This window comes from Oryza brachyantha, chromosome 8 (genome assembly GCF_000231095.2).
Source record: "Oryza brachyantha chromosome 8, ObraRS2, whole genome shotgun sequence".
NCBI classification, from domain to species: domain Eukaryota; kingdom Viridiplantae; phylum Streptophyta; class Magnoliopsida; order Poales; family Poaceae; genus Oryza; species Oryza brachyantha.
In genome coordinates this window covers 5,257,724-5,278,762 of record NC_023170.2, presented here as the reverse complement: position 1 = coordinate 5,278,762, position 21,039 = coordinate 5,257,724, and the positions used below count along the sequence as shown (strand labels likewise).

Sequence of the window (21,039 nt, the reverse complement as noted above, 5' to 3'; positions counted from 1 at the left end):
AGATGTTATATCCTCATCTATATTTATATGGATGATTGAATCTAAAGATATATATAAAACATATACATTGATTCATTTATGAATCTAAACAACACTAAAAAGAATTACGATATGGAGCAGAGAGAGTAACTTTAATATTTTAGTTGTTTTAAAAATTACTAACTTGGAGCTGAAGCTCTTCAAATAGAACTCGCAATTCGAAAATTTGTCAAAAAGGTCTCTGCTTCCATATAAAACCATTTTGAGACCTACCCTGCCAATAAAACTTACATTTTTCAAGAAAGAAAATCTGTAGATGCTCCATCTTCCGAAGACGCTCACCCACTTCCTAAGCTCTCTAAAGAAGACATTTTTTATGCGTACGCTCTTCCAAGTCTTTCTTCTATTAGAGCAATAAAACAACTCAAGCATACGTGGAAAAGAGATTTTCTAAAAAAAAATACTGGTGTTAGCTATAATGCAAAAGCTAGTTGTATATGTATTTCAAGATTAATGCATTAAATTCAAAAATAAGAAAAAATATTGAAGTCAACCTTATAACTAATTTGTTATACGTGTTAGCTTCGATATAGGCTTATAGCAAACATTTGGTTTTACTATTAAATTTACTTTTAAGTCACTATCTATTTCCTCTAATCTGATCTTAGATTAATATAAATCTGAGAAGTATAAGCATCGCATTTCTTTATGCAATGGAGGTGCACCGTCCCATGAATATTTATAAGCAGCCAGCTCAGCTGAGGAAGTCAAGCCCCATCTCTCTGTTCCAAGCTACAAGGTTTTTTTTCTCATCCATGCCTCCATTGTTTTCTCCTGAGGAGAGGTTCTAGAAGCTTCTAGAACATGGAAGTATCCTGCCTCTTCTATGTGTGCTGAAGAGTGAGAGATGTGTGGGATGCTGTAGTTATCTTGATTTGATTTGATTTGGAGTGTTTATCCAGGAGATTTTGGTTGTATGAGCGAGATAAAAAGGCAAGCTTGGCAGCTGTGGGAGAAGAACTCGCCCTTGAGACAAGATTTGGCAAGAACAGAAGGAAGATGGTAAGGTGAGTTAAATAAATTGTCTTGATGATGTCAAATGATCTCGAGTTCTTTTGCTAAAATTTGATGTACTCTTGTTGGATCAATGATTTCATGATAAGTTTTGGGGGATAAATTTAATGGCTGTTTGGATCCAAGGATTTTTTAGTCCTTTGTCACATCGGATGTTTGGATGTTAATTAGAAGTATTAAACATAAATTAATAACAAAACTAATTGCATAAATAAAGACTATTTCATTAGACAGATTTTTTAAGCCTAATTAATCCACGATTAGCAAATATTTACTGTAGCATCACATAACCTAATCATGTACTAATTAGACTCAATATATTTGTCTCACGAAATAGTCTAGAATATGGGGTGGGTTTTATTAATAGTTTATATTTAATACTTCTAATTAATGTTCAAACGTTCAATGTGACAGGGGCTAAAAAAAAAGTTGGGAGGATCCAAACACCCCCTTAGTCTTCTCTTGAGTCTGAATCTTTGGAAAATACCGGAAACATTTTTTTAAAAAAACTTCTGAGGTACATCATGAACTCTTCTAGTTAGCTTGTACCTTTTTCTTAAATTTTTTTTCGTTTTACTTGTCTGTTCTGTTCTGTATAGAACGAAACAAGTTGAATTTTGATGCAAAGTGGAAAAGTACTGTAGCGTTTCCAAAGTGTTTTAATGTGGTTTTGGTGTTTTTGTAATTGATTTAACGGTAAAATATAAACAAATATATCCAATCGATCCCCACTAACTACAATAAATAGTAATTTTCTCTTCTTAGGTGAAGCCATATAATCATAATTATTTCTTCCCGTTAATTCGATCATTGTTCATAGTCAAATCTGCAGTTCAGTTTAATATCTAGGTATAGCAGAACAATTTTAAGCACTCACCTTCGTTTGATGTCTAGTACCATCTCTACTTAAACCATCGAAAATGACTTATAATATGAAACGAATAATGTTACATCATGTGAAGAACTGCCAAAGACAGCCTGAGAAACTAATCTGTAGCATTGCAGTAAGATTACGCAGACAGCCATCAAAGCAAAGAGGTGATGTTGGACCTATAGGGAATAGTTTTTAGTTCTCCCTTTTGTCATATATATTGGACAGATGTTTAAGACATCGAACTTTTGATACGTTGATCATCATTAGCTTCTCAAATGTTAAGGAGGAACTGTATTACAGTTCGAAATGATTTTGCATTACAGTTCAAAAAGGTTTCACAGCGCGGAGGGGGGGGGGGAATGATTTCAGTAGAAACAGTTTAATTCTCATAAGAACAAAAACAATCTGCATTAGTAGCCTAAGGGGCATTGCTTAAAAATTGTTGGTACTAACCTTTTAGTACCGACAAGATCAACTAAAACCCGCAATAAGTCATTACAAATTTAGCAACACATGAGCTAGTCAGTGACAATTATTTACTGAAAAAGACGTGCTACTGCCACTGCGTCTGGTAACAGAAAACACATCAACTTCAGTCAATAAAAAGTATAATTATAGTAGAATCGTGAGTTGACCAGCATTGCTATTAACTTCTCCAGAAAGAAGTAAGATGATTCTCTGAACTTACAGAGCATACAATTTTCTGTTGATTTTCGACTGGTGCAGGCTTAATCCTGTTGAGAACAAAGCAGGAGACAAACAGCATAACTTGGCCACAGGTTCAGTTAAAGCAATGAGCAGGGAGATAATGCTCAAGTTAAAAGATTGTTCCAGAATCGGGATAAGCCAGAAAGAAAGGATGCTAGATCCCGGAGGCAATGTTGTGCTGACATGGAGCCGTGTCTTCCTTGTCTCATGCGTGGCTTCTCACTTCATTGATCCTCTCTTCTTCTTCCTGCCAATTGTTAAGGGAAGAGACAGCCAGTTGTGCATGACAATGGACTACCATCTTGCCATTATCCTCACTTGTCTCCGGTCTTTTCTTGACATGTTCTTCATAGTTCATATTGCCATAAGATTCTCCACTGCATATGTTGATCCAGGCTCCAAAGTGCTTGGCAAGGGTGAGCTTGTCACAGATCCTAAAAGGATTGCAAAAAGATACATCAGAAGAGACTTCTTCATTGACCTGGTAGCTGCATTGCCAGTTCCACAAGTACGTCTCTTCTATTGGAGGAAAGATAATACAGAAGTAATCAGGAAAAAATGTGACATTTGTGTGCTGATTAGTTCCTTGTATGTGCAGTTTCTCGTGTGGGCAGTCATGCCATATATGAGCTTCAAGCATATCAATGCCCCTTTCTTTTTGATAATATTGGTCCAATCTGCCATCAGATTATACACTGTAATTCTTCTCAGCATTAACATTCTGGAAATGGTGGGTTTCATTGCAAAAAACGGGTGGGAAGGAGCTATCTACAATCTAGTTCTTTATTTGGTGGCAAGTCATGTAAGTGTTACTAGTTATTTCACTTGAATTACAAAAACAACTATCATGATTTTATGGTAAAAGTACCTAACGAACTTTGAGCGTATCTACAGTAGATATTGCTGCAAACAGATAAAAGTAACAGTCTGGTCCTAGGATAATGAGACATTTTAAAACATAGAGTTTAGCCCCATATGATCTGGCTAGAATTAATTTCATCAATATTGCACTAGGCATTTTGTAGTCAAGACACTTCATGTAATAAACGATTGGAATTTATGCCAAACATAAATCATCCTATAGGAAAAAAGGTTGTAACTTATCTTATTAAACCAGTATTTTGTGCCATGTTTCCAACAGGTGGTTGGAGCAATATTCTATCTAACAGCAGTGGATCGGCAAAAGACATGCTGGGAAACACAGTGCTCTATTGAGGACAGCATGGCACACCATGTACCATGTGATTTGAAGTTCCTTGACTGTAAATATGCCATATCAAGTGACAGTCAAAGTTGGGCAAATAGCACAAATGTATTCACAGGTTGCAACGCCAACAGCAACAATGTCAATATTAACTATGGCATATTCATTCGAGCAATACAAAATGGAGTGACCACAACTTCATTCTCTGAGAAATATTTCTACTCCCTTTGGTGGGGACTTCAACAGTTGACGTTCGTATTTTTATACTTACTGTGTTTTCAATTATTCAAGCTCCAAAATGGCATTACAGATTTACAGCCAGAAAACAATTGTTGTCTAGTATTAACCCTAACTTGTTCTTACAAATTCTTTCATGCTGCTTGCAGTGTTTGTGGCAGACTTATCATGATTTCAGATTACTGAAATGTTATTTTGTGTACATTTTTGGTCAGAACGTACGGCAACCCTTTGGTGACTAGTTCCTTCATTGGTGAAAACCTATTTGCAATAGGGCTAACCCTTCTCAGCATTGGTTTGTTTGCACAGCTAATAGGCAACATGCAGGTAATTGTCTTGTAAAAGAACTATAGTAACAGTTTATTTATGTAGTACACCAAATAAGCAAAATAAATGCTTCACAGATACAAATGAGATCTCTTTCTAAGAATACTGAAGATTGGAGAATATGGCAAGCAGAAATGGAAGATTGGATGACAGATCATCAAATACCTGATGAGTTGAGATACCGCATCAGTCAATTCCTCAAATACAAGTGGATTGCAACACAGGGAGTTGAAGAGAATTCAGTTCTGAGACAACTACCAGCAGATCTTCATCGAGATATAAAACGGTACCTGTGCCTTGATCTTATTGAACGCGTACGTGAGCCCTGTTCCTGCTAATATCTTCTGCAATCACAAGCATCACCTTTACTTATCCTTATTCTTCATGTTTAATGGGAAAAAGGAACAAAATCTAATGATAAACAGTAAACCACATATCCTATAATAATGATCAGCAAAAGTATGCCCCTTCAATTGAAATTTCAGGTGCCATTCTTTTCTGCAATGGATCAGCAATTACTCGATGCCATCTGCGAACGCATGACCTACTTCCTTAGCACCGAGGGAACCTACATAATCCGTGAGGGAGACCCTGTCAAGGTGATGCTCTTCATTATTCGTGGTGAGCTAGAGAGCTCCACAACAGATGGTGGCAGAACAGACTTCTTCAACTCTATCATCCTAAAACCAGGCGATTTTTGTGGTGAGGAGTTGCTTACATGGGCATTGCTTCCCAGCTCTAGAGACAGCTACCCATCATCAACAAGAACTGTGAAAACAATAGCCGAATTGGAAGCATTCTCCCTCCAAGCCGATGACATTAAGTGTGTAGCCAACACATTCAGGATGATGCATTCCAAACACCTGCAGCACACATTCAGGTTACACTCATACCAGTGGAGAACATGGGCAGCTCGTTTTATCCAATCTGCATGGCGGAGGCACCAGAACAGACAAAAAATGGCAGAAGTAGGTCTAAGCAACAGGTGGGAGTCATTCTTCTCATTGGTCAATGACTTCAATGAGATGAGATGCGACGATGCTAATGGTTCTTCCAGCACTGTGTCAAAGGAAGCAACAGTTACTGTCTCAAAAATTGCATCAATATTCAAAAAAGCACAGAAGGAGCGGCCTGAAGAACCTGATTTCTCTGCAGATCATCATCTGGAGTAACACAAAAGCTGTGTTTATATAATCAAATGCTGTACATAGTAAACCTGCTAATTAGACAAGTGGTGATCATCTCTGTAACATAATTATAGCTCCTGGATGTTTATTCTCATTCACCAACAGCAATAGCTGTTCACTTGATTATCTCAATGTTTACTTAAATGATTAAATAATATATTGCAGACTACCAAATGTGGGTCACCTCCACATAAGATGATGAATAAAAATAGTTTGAATTAAACAGATGTTTGGGCATTGAACCATCAATAATACACTTAAAATAATTTTAAGATAAAGAACAAAAATCTGAAAAGATGCCTCCAGAAAACATGGGGAGTTACAAACTCGAAACAAGCACAAGCCAGCTATATTGGAGTTGCAATAGCCCCATGTGTAGAACAAAATAGTTCACTAACTTAAGTCCTGATCTCTTCTTCTCATCCTCTCGTGATGTCTTAATTACTCTGCCAAATCTCATGGATCATTCTAATAATTTAACAATAAGGAAGTGAGCACTGAGCAATATGGTCCGAGGTAAAAAATTCTAATATATTTATGTACATAAGGAAGTATGAGTTCTGCTCAAGTAGATATATATCAGTGATATGCACGATATAAGGACATAGAAGTTTGTTATCTTAAATGCTACCACTGTACCACATGACCCACTTATAATACAACAGAACATTTAGTATGAGTCAAAAAGAATGAACAGTGCCATAAATCATTGGTCAAAACGATTGACATCATAGAACTCAATGTTCTTATATTTCTGTGAAATTATTTCTGCCTGAACTTTCCGAGCTGTGTCAGTTGCGCAACCAACAAGGATAAGCACTGATGTACCAGCAAATCCCCGGAACGCAGTTAAGTGAGTGATTTGTTCAACCACAGATGGTCCAGCAGCTAATACAGCAAGAAAGGCAGATCCTAGGACAGATATACGACTAAGAACCTGCAACGAGATTAATTTAATTTCAGTGCAAGGTACAGTTTAATGGTTTGCAATACTAGATACTTCAATAATGTGATTGGGTTACTTATTGAGGTTGAGACTCTATTTCAATTTCTCCAAAATGATGCACGGCAGAAAGTACAAGGTGTCTCTAACATATATAACATATGAAATGTAAGTGCATGTCCCACTGTCTTGTGCAGTAATCAGTTCTGGTGATAAAAAAAGATAGAAGTATGAAGGATTCACCCTAACAGTGAGAATTGTTGTTCAATTGTCCAAGGAATGGCATAATCTCATAATCAACATAGGAATATCAGAGTTCTATAAATCCAGAAGGATGAAAATGTAGATTATAAAATATGCATCCTAAATCCTCTAGCATGTGGTTCTGAACCAGCTGATTATAGCAATGACCATGCCACCACCAAAGACTAGCATTTGACCAGATCACAAACACAGGATCTAGGTCATTTTTTCGTAATATGAGCAGTGAATGAGTTTGACCAGTCTGGTTGGCATTAGTTGTGTGATTAACACATAAATCCAAATTTCTCATGATAAAGAAAAACGAATGTCATTGTGAACAGGTGAATCTCGCATAAAACTAACACTGCAGAGCAGACAACAGGCTGTTTAGTGGTTACTAACTTCTTTAGATGATTGCTACCTGAGTTTTGAAACTGTTCAATATATCATAGTCACTGTCCACTACAAAAAAGCAATTTCCATTGACAAGCACACAGAGATAAGGACTGTCGCTAATCTCTCTACTCTTTAAAAGACAACTATTGTACAGAATCAACTAGGCAGATAGACAAGAATGAGCTAATGAGCTGGAATATATACATTATCAGCTACTAAAAATTCAGATGTGATGCAATAACAATATTTATTCTAATGGAAGAAGAATAACTCACTGTTTTTATGAAGGCAGCTGTACTTTTTCCTGGCCGCACAAGTGGTATTGAAGCACCTTGACGCTTCAATTGCTCACTAAGATCATCAGGATCCAATTGAAGGAAGGTGTAGTAGTAATTGAAAAAGGCTATAAGCAGTACATTAGTTGGAATATACAAAGCCCCTGCAGTATAAAGTTAAAATAATGTGATTTACACGCAAATAAAATGTCTACTGCATTGCCATCTTCCACAAAAAGATAATAAATTTCAAAAGAACAATAGAGCTCCTGGTTTACCTCCCGGATTTAGGGATATGGCAGCCTTTTTAAGAAAGTCTAAGCCAGTAAATCGTGCCAAAGTACCAGGCAAGGCCAAAGAAGATGTAGAAAATATTATAGGCATGACACCAGAACTATTGACCTGCTCATAGAGGCAGCATAGTGAGTCATATGTAATACTTCCTTTGGTAATTTGTAAGTAAGACATAATTTGTAAGGTAAGAAATGACAGGACAGAAACATAATGAAAATTAGTATAATTGTGACTTCCAATGAGGGAGAGATGTCAAGGGGAAAATTAACTGAAACTTACTTATTCATTTGCTAAAAAAGAACAGAGTAATTGTGTGCTCAGTCCTACAAGTTCCAACTTTTTGGTAGATCAAAATTACAAGAATATATATGTGACATCATCTGGCCTTATTTCGTCCATATGCCTTCTACAAAGTTACTTAGGTTGTTAAGTCAAGACATCTGAAGTGCCAAAGGAATAATTGAAATAAATAAAAAAGGAAAAATAGGAAGTGAACCAACAAGTGAATTGACTGTCACTCAAATTAACAGTTGGAAGAGTACAGACTACATCACAATCAGGAATAACACACATAAGAGTCTGCACACCAACTTTGAGAACTAATACCTTATTTTGCACAAAGCCACAACTATCAGATGAAGATGAGGATATGTCATTCTTGCAACATGTGGTAAGTTATAATACAAATGTAACAGTATCAATAAATTTGGAGAAATTTTTTAATTATAAATACTCAAATGAGAAGCATCCATAGTGCCAACTCAAAGCTGAAGCTGAAACTCAGCCCTTGCACAAAAAAAAATGGAAATATAGACATTAAATAAAATTAAATGGAAGCACAACAAACCTTAAATGGTAGATATGCAGATCGTTGGAGTCCCCCACTCCGACTACTGTATCGAGAAGCATAATTTAGTGGAATTTTCCTCTCAGCTTCCTGAAACCATCCAAGTGATCTCAAATAAGCAATGAGCAATTTAAGAGGATCTCCATATGTATATTGAAAAAAATCAAATAAACCTACTTACTTGGACATAAACAATCCCAAGAACTAAGAAAATGAATGATAATATGATTGTTAGAAGCCCAACATAATTTCCATCTTGAAATGCCTGTGCAACTGTCCTTCCAAACGATGCAGGCAAATATGATATTATACTTGTAAATATAAGAAGAGATGTTCCATTGCCAAGTTTTAAATCAGATATTCTTTCACCAATGAAAGTCGTAAACACCGATCCAAGTGTCAGTAATGTCACAGATGTGAGGACCCATTCTGTGCTGAAGTCATTAACATAAGGGCGAAGATAAAGGACTTGTCCAATAGCCTACGAAGAAGTAAACAAACTAAATTAACCAGCCAGGACGATACTAGAACATTCTGAATTTTCATTCAAAATAAGGAACATTTTGTAACCGATAACCATTCAATTCTATAATACAACCTAGGCAAAGAAGTATAGAAATTCTCCAAACGTAACAATTGACAGCACAAAAATAATTTGTTAATAAGAAATTGATTTTTGTTTTATGTGCTTCGACAGCACATTAACCTGTGGAAATAAGTTCAAGAGTCTTTGTGATATGTCATGTATTTGTCCTATATGCCTGAGATAGATCACTGCCCTATAAAAATATAGTTTGTCAAAAAAACTTGAACTTCTACAAGCACCCCGCAATCCTTTTAACTGGAAGATCCACAGTCAAACTTGTGATATGTTCAATACAGGTCAAAAGGGTCAAACAAAGGTATCCCTATCAAGTATAAATGTCACGATGTATAATGTATGACACAGCATTCTAGAGGTCATATAGATATCTCTGCTCAAGTGCTCAGTAATCTAGACTAGACTAACTTGTAGGTACCCCTTTGGTACCTTGGAATCAGGCATCCCATATCTTCAATTTTTCAATCAATTGTGTTGATATTTTTTTATGAAAAACAGCAGGAGAGGCTCCTATTGCAAATTGATTAATAAAAAGAATATTTAGAAAAAGTTTCAGAAGAAAAAATTACAGAAAACAATGTTAATAAATAAATCTGAGAAATGTTCCAAGAATCTAACCTGGACAATTGCAAAACCAACAGACGCGTATCTTGTATACTCAAGAATTTTCTTTCTTCCTGCCTCCCCTTCCTTTTTCTGAAGGTCTTGCAACTTTGGATAAAGTTGTGCAAGAAGCTGAAACACAATCTGTGCATTGATAAACGGAACAATACCAAGGGAGCATATTCCAAGGCGGCCAATACCTCCACCAGAAAAAGAATCTAAAGTCCCTAGTAGACTGTTCTGGTCAAGATTACCAGCAAAAGCATCACGGTTAACTCCACCAAGAGGTATATAAATACCAAGTCGAGACAAGGCCAAATAACCAAGGAGCTTCAAAAATTTCCCAGGTAGAGGTCCCTTGAAGAAGTCACCAATGTCAATGGAACTATCTTCAATTGCAGCTGCTCAAAAGGGAGCTACTTGGATTAAGACACATTTTAAATAGGAAGCACTAGTTGGTTTAACTTACAGAAGTGGATTGTAAATACATGAACAGCATAGGTCAATGCTGTTAAATAGTTGAAAAGGTAACAACCCACGTATAATAGTTGAAGAGGATTTACAGTGACCTAGCAGACTACTTCTATTTTGAAAAAAAAAAGTATGACATAAATTACAGGTAGCTCTCTCAGAACTTCATCAAATTAACTACTCCTGGATTGAATTTTTTTCGCAGATTTATTCACTAATGATGGACTAGCATAACTTCATTTTCAACTTGAACTACGCATTTATACTATTGAATAATGGAGTAAATTCGCTTCTACAATGGTATAGAATAGTACCACATAGGTAAGTTGGTACGGACATTCCGAAAGCATCTAACAACAAATTCACAAAGTTGCATGCACAGGAAAGAAGGGGGTTAACATGGCAACCTGCCGCTCCCCGTCCATAAGAGGACTTCTCCTTCCTGGCGCCACTGGAGCTCCCAAACACCGGCGAAAGGATGCCGAAGAAGTTCGACAGCGGCGAGGACTGCGTATCGGGCCTCGACGGCCCACCGTTGTACAGCCCTAGCGGATCAAACACAGGGCCAGCCGTCTCCAACGTGCACCTACACGGCGGGGCAAAGCAAAACGGGATGAACGGGAACTCCACCAAATGCGGCGGGATGGAGCGCGCGCGGCACAGCTCAACGCGAGAAGCGATGCTGGCATGGTGCTGTGGTATATATGCTACCTGGGGGAGGCTCTCCTCCTCCTCCCCGCCGACGCCGACGCGGCGCGGCGCCCACGGAAGCGGAGGGAGGCGGGAGCTCCGGAGACGGGGCCCAGACGGAGGGGCGCGAAGGGAGGAGGGGGAGCGCGCGCGGCGGTGGGGAGCCAGCATTGCTGCGGGGTCGCCATGGCCGCAATGGGTGGAGGTGGGGAGGGAGGGAGACGAAGCGGAGTGGATTTGGGAGACGATAAAGCGAGGGGGCAATGAGGAGGTGGCAGCGAGGGCCATGAAGATGGGCCTGGGCCGGGCTGGTAGTCGTGGGCCGTAATTAGCTTAGGCTCAGATGCTAAACCCAATTCTGTTCACGCAGAACGCAGTTACACGGGGGTCGGTCGAAGAGCATCTCGAATGACCTCTTCAAATTTAACTCTTCAAATATTTATTTAGTCATTCTCTATTTTATTTGACAAGTTAAATTTTAACGTAGAGAGTGGGATGGAGAAGTTACTTTATGTCTATAACTTTTATAGGCATAAACTTTATAACTATAAATCTAACAAATATAAATATTATATATACAAAAATACTATAGAAATAAAATTAATTTATATAAATTTTATATGTATAAATTTATAGATGCAAACTTTATACATATAAAATAAAAATATATAAATTTTATACCTGTAAAGGAAAAAATACATGTTTTAGGCTGTTTTGGGCTGTTCACGCGTGGCCCATTCGTGCCAGGGCTCGCTAATTAGCCTTTTGGGTTACGCAGATGGTGCGTGATTAATTGGGCCTTGTTTTGCCGAGCCTAGGTTCATATTATTATATGGTAGGAATAAGTCCACTCTAGGTGATTTCTTATGTTAGCAGCAAGTTTCAAAATCATCTCTAAACCTTAATATCAAAAATGTTAAACTTAAAACTCGTGAATATCGTTTAATAGAGGTCCCTGGATAGTATGGAGAGGTGATTTTGCTTACGTGGCATCATAATATACTTGTGGGACCCACTTGTCACTTAAATAGAGAAAGAAAAATAAAATCTCTCTCCTCTATTTATTTCTCGTTCTTGTCTTTCCTCCTTTCTTTCTTCTTCTTTCATTCTCTCCTTGTGCAGCCGATAGGGGAAGGCACAGAAGAAGAACTATTGATACAAGAGGAGGAAGCGATCGGACAAGATTGGCACCGTCCTCAGCGGCATGGTGCACTCGTGGTTGTTGAACAACACCTTGGACAGGACCCCCTCGCCGCCGATGAGGCTATCTTCTGCTTCTTGCTGAATAGGAGCACCGACTGCTGCTTCCCGGCGACCGGGTAGTCGACGACGCTGATGTTGCTCTCCCCGTTGAGGTACTGGAGGCCTTCCACCCCACGCATCAAGATCATGCTGCCCGTTCCCCACCGCGTCGCGATGAACGTGAACGCCTGCTCGAACTAGAACCCCTCCTCCTCCATCTCCACTCCACCGCCATGAACCACTCCGCCATGTCCGCCTCCTCCAAGTTGAACAGCATCACCCGCGCACTCCACCCGCTGGGGTAGTCCGTCGCCACGTGCCAGTTTATGCTGATGACGCAGTTGTCGCCGCAGGGCATCGGCCTCGGCACCCCCAGCCGCTTCACGCCGGCCCACTTCACCGCCTCCCTCGCCCGCCTCTCGAATGGCATCAGCAGCGCGTACGGCGGCAAGAGCATCGACGACTCCGTCTTGCTGCACGACGCGACGTGCTCGCCGCCGGGCAGCCGCACGCGCAGATCATGCACGGGATCACCGACTCGTTGTAGAACGCAGAGAAGTCACGCAGCAGCTGGGCGTCTTGGATGACACCATCGTCATGTTGCACACCACCTGCCACGTTACCAGCGCCAGTGTCGTCGACGCGAGCCCGCTCGGGTCCGAGAGAGCTTGGCGGTGCAGAGAATGCTGACGAGCGGAGGAGCAGGAGAGCGGTGCCGCGGTGGACCTCCGCGCTCGGGCGAGCTTCGCCGGCGGTCCTGGCCATCGCAACCAAGGGGAATGAGACCCCCACGGGTCCGCGATCCCAGAACCGGCCTCCCGTCGCTGGTCCAGCGCCCTCCTAGCCGTCGGCGCCAAGAAGAAAGAGAGCCAAGAAGAAATAAAGGAGGAAAGAGAAATCGGAAAAAATAGAGGAGATAATTTTTATTTTTTTCTCTATTTAACTGACAAGTGGGTCCCCATAAGCATATTAGGATGTCATGTAAGCAAAATCACCCCTCTATACTGTTCAGGGATCTCTATTACACGAGACTAATGAGTTCAAAGTCTAATTAGGGTTCAGGGACGATTTTGAAACTCCGTGTTAATATAAGGGATCTAGAGTGGACTTATTTCTATATAATTTGGGATGGAATAGGATGGGTTGGGCTGGGTAAAATCCACTTCAGTTTTCCACTTCAGTTTTCCTTTTTACTTCAACGAGAAACCATTTTCCCATCCCTAGATTGAAATTGAAATATCCAATTTTAAGATGAAAGAAGTCCACAATATGACAAAAAAAAACATAAAATTGGTAGAATTTAGGGGTAAAATTGGGATGGTTGCATCGGATTTCACCCATCACATATCGTAACCCCCAACTTTACGAGGTTAATTGATCCATACTATTATAACTTTTAGGTTCTAGAAACTTACCATTACCGTTCACGTAATTAAAACTATGCCACGTTGCTAGAGGTCAAAAATACATGCCACTATATACACTTAGAGCATGTTTTAAATTGCTTTTGACTGCCATATTTTTATATGGGACCAAACTACCCCTACCCATCTCTAGAAGTAGGGCTATAAATGGTACAGAAACTCCCCGACCATAACAATACCGTTTCAAAAACTAATATTAAAATAATAATTTTTCTGACTATTATTAATTTTAAAATTTATTTTATCTGAAAACTATCGATGTCATACTAAAGTTAGCACTAAATAGTTAAATCCGTAAATATAGAAAATGTCTTACCATTTTCGACCATCAGGAACAATAATGCATCTGAAACATTATAACCATCAGGAGGGAAAACATACCATCAACATGTTCTATGTATATATACACACAATTCAAAAGGCCAAAACATTTGGCTCCTATAAAGAAATTATTTTATAACAAATCAAATACTCCGTAGTAGTAACATAGAAAAAAAATTCACAGGTATCACCATTTCTTCTTGTCATCAACCAAACTACTCCCTCCAGTTTTTCTTGCCGTTAATTTTTTTATTTACGTTTGACTCTTCGTCTTATTTAAAAATTTTATCTAAATATACAAAATTATAAATCATACTTAATGTTACTTTAGTAATAAATTAAATCATAATAAAATAATCAATAATTATATAATTGTTTTGAATAACACAAAGACCAAACGTAGATCAAAAAGTTAACGGCGTTGAAGCAGAAAAATCAGAGTGAGTACAAAACTAAACTAATGTCCTCATATTCACAAAACCAACCAAACCTCCATCTTATCAAAAAAACCAATAAATGGCAAGGCTCAATGCTGCTGCGAGGCGTTGGGCAACCTGAACGACCCGCCGGAGTAGAGCGCCCGGTACACCGGCCGTATCCTCGCCGCCAGCACTAGGCTCACCGCCGTCCCCAGCGCGCACGCGCCGGCTAGCGCCACGAACGCGACCCTGAAGCAGCCCGGGCCGAGGCACTCCGAGCCGCCGCCGGACTGCCGCTCGGCCTCGGCGTCGTACAGGCGCCCGACGAGCTCGCCGGAGAAGAGCGCCCCGCCGAGCGGGTTCGCCAGGGAGATGAGGTTGTAGAAGAGGCCGAAGTTCCTGAGCCCGAACAGCTCCGAGGCCGTCGGGATCATCACCGAGAACTGCACGCCGTAGCAGAGGCCGACGGCGGCGGTGCAGGCGTGCGCGACGGCGGGGGCGCCGAGGGCGTAGGCCAGGCTGAGGTAGGCGACGGCGAGGACGGTCTGCGTCAGCGCCATCCATATTGGCCTCGGAACCAACAGTGTCGACCTAGCAACAAAATGGAAAAAAAAAATTAAACTCTCTTATTTGTTGCTCAGACTAGATTTGAATGGGAGATTTGTAAAAATTGGTCTCCAAATATGTGGTGTTTATAAAAATGGGTCTTCGAGTATACGACATGTGGGTCATCTGTGTCTATCAGGCGTCTAAGGACAAATCTGCGAAACACCAGGATTGAAGGCTTATTTTTTCTAATTTTTTCGATTTGAATAGTTGTTAAAATTATCAAAAAAGCTGACAGTATTCATAAAATATACATATACTGCTCTGTATGCAGCATATAAATAGTGCTATGATACTATTCACATATGAATTTGTGTGTATATTGTTTCTGAACCTGTAGATAGCATTTGAAATTTCGAATATAATTTTTGGTGGAGTGGTAAAATCATTTCGGGTTTGCTAAAAATATAGTGCCACAATTTTCGCTTAATTTAGTCACTTTTTTTCGTTATGTGATATTGTTCTTTCAATTGTATGTAAGTATGCTTCTCTCCTATATCTATTCTTCCATGTAGATGATAATTTTTTTTTTCGAATGTAGATGATAAATTACTTTGAATCCTAATTTGTTTATGCTCTGTGCAATGTAATTATAATGTAAGTTTGAAATTTTCATTGTAATTACAATGTAAGTGCTGTGCAATGTAAAGTTTTGAAATTTTCATTGTAATTACAATCTATACATAGGTAGGGTTCGTCATGGGCAAAAACTCTTGGGTTTCTTTTATAAGCCTATTTAATCGTTATTTTATAGTTTAAAAATCTATAAAATTTCACTCTATCTCATTTTGGACACAACACTTAAATTTTGTAAGAAAAAATTTAGGCACATTACCATCCCTACGTGTAGTTAACCTCTGATATAAAAAAAACAATTAGGCCATTTTTTTGTTCGACAATGTGGCGCCATAAAAATAGCTACTCCAAACAATTTTGTTCGAATTAAAATTTCTGTCTATTTTTGATTAAAACTAATTTGCAAACTTTAGCTCTGCTATTTTCCATATAACTAACACGCAGACATACCTGACAAATTTCTCTGAAACTGCACCTCCCCCAAGCCGGCCAAGGAAGTTTCCAAGAGAGAAGAGAGACAGCAAGACGGTGGTGTCACCGATACCGGCGGCGACGCCGATCTGCGCAAGATTGTTCAGCACGGTGACGCCGGTGCCGACTCCGACGAAGTATCCGACGAACAGCAGCCAGAAGTCCGCCTTGACGAGCGCCTCGCCGAACTCGAAGTCCTCCCCTCTCCGCGGCCGCCGCCTCTTCGCCCTCACCGCCCCCTCCCCCTCCGCCAGCGGCACGCCAACCTCGTCGGGGTAGTCCTCGTCGCCGGCCGCCGCGTCGTCACCCGGCGGCGGGGTTAGCAGTGGCTCCTCCTCCTGCTGCTGCTGCCGACGACGACGCGGTCCGGTCCTGAACAGCGTCATCCTCACCGGGATGGCCAGCGGCGCGAGGAGCAGCAGCGCGGTCACGGCGAGGAGCGCGTAGCCGGTGGCGTCGGGGAGCCTGACGGCGTTGCCGACGACGGTTGTCGCCACGAGGTAGGCGGCGAGGACGACGCTGACGGCCTGGGTGAAGGCGAAATGGCCGTCGACCTGCACGGCGTCGTCGATGAGCGCCGGCGCGGGCGTGCAGGGCCTGACGAAGTACATGGTGGCGAGGCACACGGCGGGGAGGCCGGCGGCGAGGAGGAGGAGGAGGCCCGTCGGCGAGCGGTGGAGCACGCCGGAGAATATCTGGGTGAAGAGGGCGGCGCTGACGGCGATGTAGCCCTTGAGGAGGCCGGCGACGACGCCGCGGCGGAGCGGGAAGTTGCGCATGTTGGTGACCAGCACCGCCGTCAGGAACCACGCGCTGCTGTTTGTGGCGATCGCGACCACAATCCATAGCTGCAAGTTTGCTAGGAGCTTTGAGGATTCTATTAACATGCACATTTTAAATCTATTTAACTCTCCATCTCATTTAATTTTCTTTTGCAATACGGTAAAATTATAAGTCATCTTCTTTAGTGATAAATTAAATCATAATAAAAATTTTAATATTATATAAGTTTTTAAATAAGATGAATAATCAAATATAGATATAAAATTAAACGGCGTCAAATAAAAAATAGAGCGGGTACTGTATATTTAAGTGAGGAATATGGACGAAAGGACAATATTTTGTAAACTTTGACCATTAACCACTTTTTGAAGTGTGCTGGACTTACGTATTTACTACAGATATTTTTTATAGAGTAAATTTTATGAAAATATAGATACTTTAACCAAACTATTAGCATAAACTAGAGTTATAATAAAAAAATATGTATCACAAAACTATACGTTTTTTAATTATTTGTAGCACTATTAATTTATTTAAGTTATAAAATGTGCAGTATTGTAATAAATTTGATGTTACATCTATAGTTTTATGATACGATGCTTTGAATCTATATATTTTTTTAAAAAAATTTGTAGTAAATATCTGGTTTTATAATACACATCTATTTGTAGTTAGTTTGATAAAATGTTTTGTAAAATTTGCTCTACATATTCACACTAATTTATTTTTATATTTTTGTCCATCTTTTTAGATTTAGTTGTTTATATTAAGAAGGCCTCGTTCGGCAAGGCAAATAAGATATCAAGTTCCTCTCGTTTTCCACGTGAACACTTCCCGAAGTGCTAAACGGTGTATTTTTTATAAAAAATTCTATAGAAAAAGTTTAAAAAATCATATTAATCTATTTTATATTTTTAATAATTAATAATTAATTAATTATATACTAATCTATTGCTATGTTTTGTCTACCGGATAACTTAACCCTTCCCTTCCACCAGCCGAATGTAATTTACTAAATTTACTAAATTTACAAAGGAAGTAGGCAAAACAAAGGAAGTAGGCAAAAGAATATATATTCGGTGTGACGAATATGCTACTATCCATAACGAAAGCTACGTGAGTCCCTTAAAGATGAAGTTAGGTTGACGTTTATCCCTTCCTCGCCTCAAAAGCAATCAAACAAGCCTCATGTGTAAAACTACAATACAAAATATTTACAAATGTAACCTGCAGTAAGTGCAGAATTTTTTTTAACTTTCGAGGTCCTAAAGAGTATAGTATTTTTAAAAAAATTCGCGTTGCAACGTATGGACGTGCTACTAATAGTTTAGAAATATGAGAATGATATATATTTATTTGTCTTTCAAGATACTCCCTTCGTCCCATAATAAGTATATTTTTGTACTATTTATGTTTAACGTTGGATCTTTTGTTTTATCTAGAAAAAGTATGATTAGTATTTTTATTGTTATTAGATGATAAAATGTGAATAATACTTTCTGTATGACTATTTTTTATTTTTTACATAACTTTTTAAATAAAACAAATATTTAAATGTTACACATGGAAATCAAAAATATAGTTACATTTGGACGAAGCCAGCTATAAGCATATTTTAAAGACGTAAGAGGGGAGAGAAGAGATGTGGGCTAGTAATTTGTAGCCAGCTGTACATATGCTCGAAGACAAAATGTGTTTATGATACGTGGGACCATGTATTGATGTTTTGTAGGTAACTATTATATAAATTGGTTATTAGATTGACTATAGATAAATTAGAGCTTGGCTATACTATTGAAGTTGCTCTAAAGTAATCATAATTAAACATCATGTTGTCAAAGTTAATCGGAAAACCATACGCATAAGTAAAACGCAATTATTTTTTGAAGTGGATGGATGGATGGAGTAGACATCCTAGAACGATCGAGATGAGTGGTGCTGCTTACCAACCAGTACGGCATGGCGACGACGGCCCCGCCGACGGCGAGCCAGAGCGCGCCGTAGCCGACGAAGCAGAAGGCCGCGCCGACGAGCAGCAGGACCCAGGGCGGGCAGCTGTTGCAGAGCACGCCGGCGACGACGCCGAAGTTCTCGCCGGCGTCCTTGGCGACGCCGAGCATGGCGAGCTGCTGCTGCGTGTACCCGAGCGCCGACTTGAGCGCCGGCGAGTAGAGCGGGAACGCGTACGCGTTGCCCGCCGCCATCTGCACCCACGCCGCCGCCGCCAGCCCCACCCACGGCGGCCGCGTCCCGGCCTTCACCCTCACGCCGCCGCCGCTCGCCATGACGACCTGATCGATCGAACTAAGCAAGCGCTCCTTGTTTGTTTGTTTTTTTTTTCGCCATTTATTGCAAGAATTTCTTGAGCTTTAAATAGGCGGATGCAACATGGTGATCTTTCATTTCTGACGCGTCGCCTTCGAATTTTTAATCCATTTTTGACCAAAGTTGTGGGAGATAAAGAATTCATTGGATTTAGTAGCTCCAAGCCAGGTGCATCATATCATTATATTTGTTTGTTTAAAGCTAATCATATATCTATTTTTTATTTGTGGCCGTTTTTTTATCAATTATTAATTATTTGTGTTATTAAAAAATTTTATTTAAATATAAAATTATAAATCATGTTTATAGTGTTTTTAATAATAAATTAAATTATAAAATATTATTAATAGCTATATAATTTTTTAATAAAACCATTGATCAAACGTAGAATTAGAAATTAATGGTGTTAAATAAAAAAATGGAGGGATTATATTTCTTATTTGCGAATCATGATATTGTTGTTGACCAATGCATGTTATATTTTGGGCATTCTAGCTTTCCAAATTCAACCAATAGTATACTGCACATGCTCTGGATTAGTCGATTGGCGCGTCAGCTTTACGGATTAATTAATATATACATTTGCAGCGCTATGTTATCCACGTACATTGTCTTTGGTCTGAAAATGTGGCCTTACTACCTGGAACATTGTTAATTCTTGCAGTCCATACGACTTAACGCTTTGTTGGATGATATTTATCTCTAGAAAAGCTTTCAAACGTAACTATATTAATTATAATTACATCAATATACACACAGTGCATCTTATATACAACTTTTATATTTTTGCTATCGATCAAACGTTTTGATTTTTATTCTTGGGTGTCAGACACGCGCACAATGCATGAGGGTAGAGGAGAAGGCGTGTATGGGGTTTTTGACTTGTGCACGTGCTTTCAGATTATCATCCAACAACAATGACTAGATTTGATTTATGGAATTAAAATTTATAAACATTTGATCATTAGGTGACTCTTTACACTTTTATGCACAAATCTAAACCAGCACGCAGGGGTGGTAGCAACCAGAGCCCGATCACCTGTGACTGCACGGGTTTGATTAGTGGTCGACACGCTTGCAAATTAACTTTTCCTACCCCGCCAGCATGAATCTCAAAGCATACCCGATGGATAAAAAAGGGGGTAAGTTTTGCCTTCAAAAAATACAGAAAATCTATTTCTTTTTTTCTATTATTCTTTTAGAGTACTTTTCATACGTCCTTGTCTTTAAGAAGGGACCGTATTTAATTTGCTAGCCCACAACGGCCTGGCCCGGCCGAGCCCAAGAATGAAGCCAGCAAAGACACAAAGCTCGCAAAGGCCGTATCCGCTGTAAGAGCATCTTCAAAGAGGTGCTTAAAATTGTAGTTAAAACTAAATTTTGCAAATTAGGCTAAAAATCATATCTTCAACAGATTTTTAAGTCTGTTTTTAATATTTACGCATATATATAATTAGCTCTCTCATATGTATTCTCAACACAAGTTATTCAGTTTTAGGCCTCTTTTAGAGAATGTTATAATTTTTTATGTCTAATATTCTTTTTGGATGAATCCTATAAAAAGTTTTGAGGATAAAAGTATTAGCTTTTTCTTGGAGATCCACTCCAATCCCGTCATGTAGGATGGAAACGGCTCGGAGACGGACGAAATCATATTTACCATTTTTATTTCCATATCTTTTTTGGAATCGGAATTGAAATCAGAAACATCGAATATGAAAATGGAATTGAATATTATCGGATGCGAAAATGGGAAAAATATGAATCAGAGCGAATACGGTAAAAAAACTATTTTTTATCATTATAACCGTTCGTAGATCACTTTGTTAATGATTATCCTAATATCAAATAAAGGACTTAAGTTTATAAATTATTATAAATTAAAGTATACATCTCACACATTATTATAAAGTTTATAT

At 39.3% G+C, this 21,039-nt stretch overlaps 3 protein-coding genes across 4 annotated transcripts; 1 reads left to right on the top strand and 2 right to left on the bottom strand.

The window, feature by feature from the left end:
• Nucleotides 1–728: 728 nt before the first annotated feature.
• Nucleotides 729–5,781, top strand: LOC102706866 (protein CNGC15b-like). 2 transcript variants are annotated; one of them, XM_015840523.1, is made up of 7 exons: nucleotides 729–1,041; nucleotides 2,654–3,143; nucleotides 3,234–3,437; nucleotides 3,777–4,090; nucleotides 4,292–4,403; nucleotides 4,481–4,717; nucleotides 4,889–5,781. In XM_015840523.1, the coding sequence occupies exons 1-7, from the start codon at nucleotides 956–958 to the stop codon at nucleotides 5,573–5,575; spliced, it is 2,130 nt and encodes a 709-aa protein (XP_015696009.1). In that variant the 5' UTR covers nucleotides 729–955; the 3' UTR covers nucleotides 5,576–5,781. The 2 variants fall into 2 exon arrangements, with proteins under 2 accessions (XP_015696009.1, XP_015696010.1); XM_015840524.1 differs by having other exon boundaries at nucleotides 994–1,046.
• Nucleotides 5,762–12,652, bottom strand: LOC102718200 (preprotein translocase subunit SECY, chloroplastic). The gene is made up of 9 exons (XM_015840057.2): nucleotides 12,376–12,652; nucleotides 10,975–11,311; nucleotides 10,671–10,849; nucleotides 9,808–10,193; nucleotides 8,770–9,069; nucleotides 8,589–8,678; nucleotides 7,726–7,849; nucleotides 7,448–7,611; nucleotides 5,762–6,527 (listed from the first exon to the last, which is right to left on the bottom strand). Exons 1-9 carry the CDS (start codon nucleotides 12,650–12,652, stop codon nucleotides 6,297–6,299), a joined length of 2,088 nt encoding a protein of 695 aa, XP_015695543.1. The 3' UTR covers nucleotides 5,762–6,296.
• A 1,709-nt stretch (nucleotides 12,653–14,361) lies between these two features.
• LOC102706586 (protein NUCLEAR FUSION DEFECTIVE 4-like) lies at nucleotides 14,362–19,149 on the bottom strand. The gene is made up of 3 exons (XM_006659188.3): nucleotides 18,742–19,149; nucleotides 15,992–16,860; nucleotides 14,362–14,950 (listed from the first exon to the last, which is right to left on the bottom strand). The coding sequence occupies exons 1-3, from the start codon at nucleotides 19,078–19,080 to the stop codon at nucleotides 14,467–14,469; spliced, it is 1,692 nt and encodes a 563-aa protein (XP_006659251.1). The 5' UTR covers nucleotides 19,081–19,149; the 3' UTR covers nucleotides 14,362–14,466.
• Nucleotides 19,150–21,039: the final 1,890 nt, after the last annotated feature.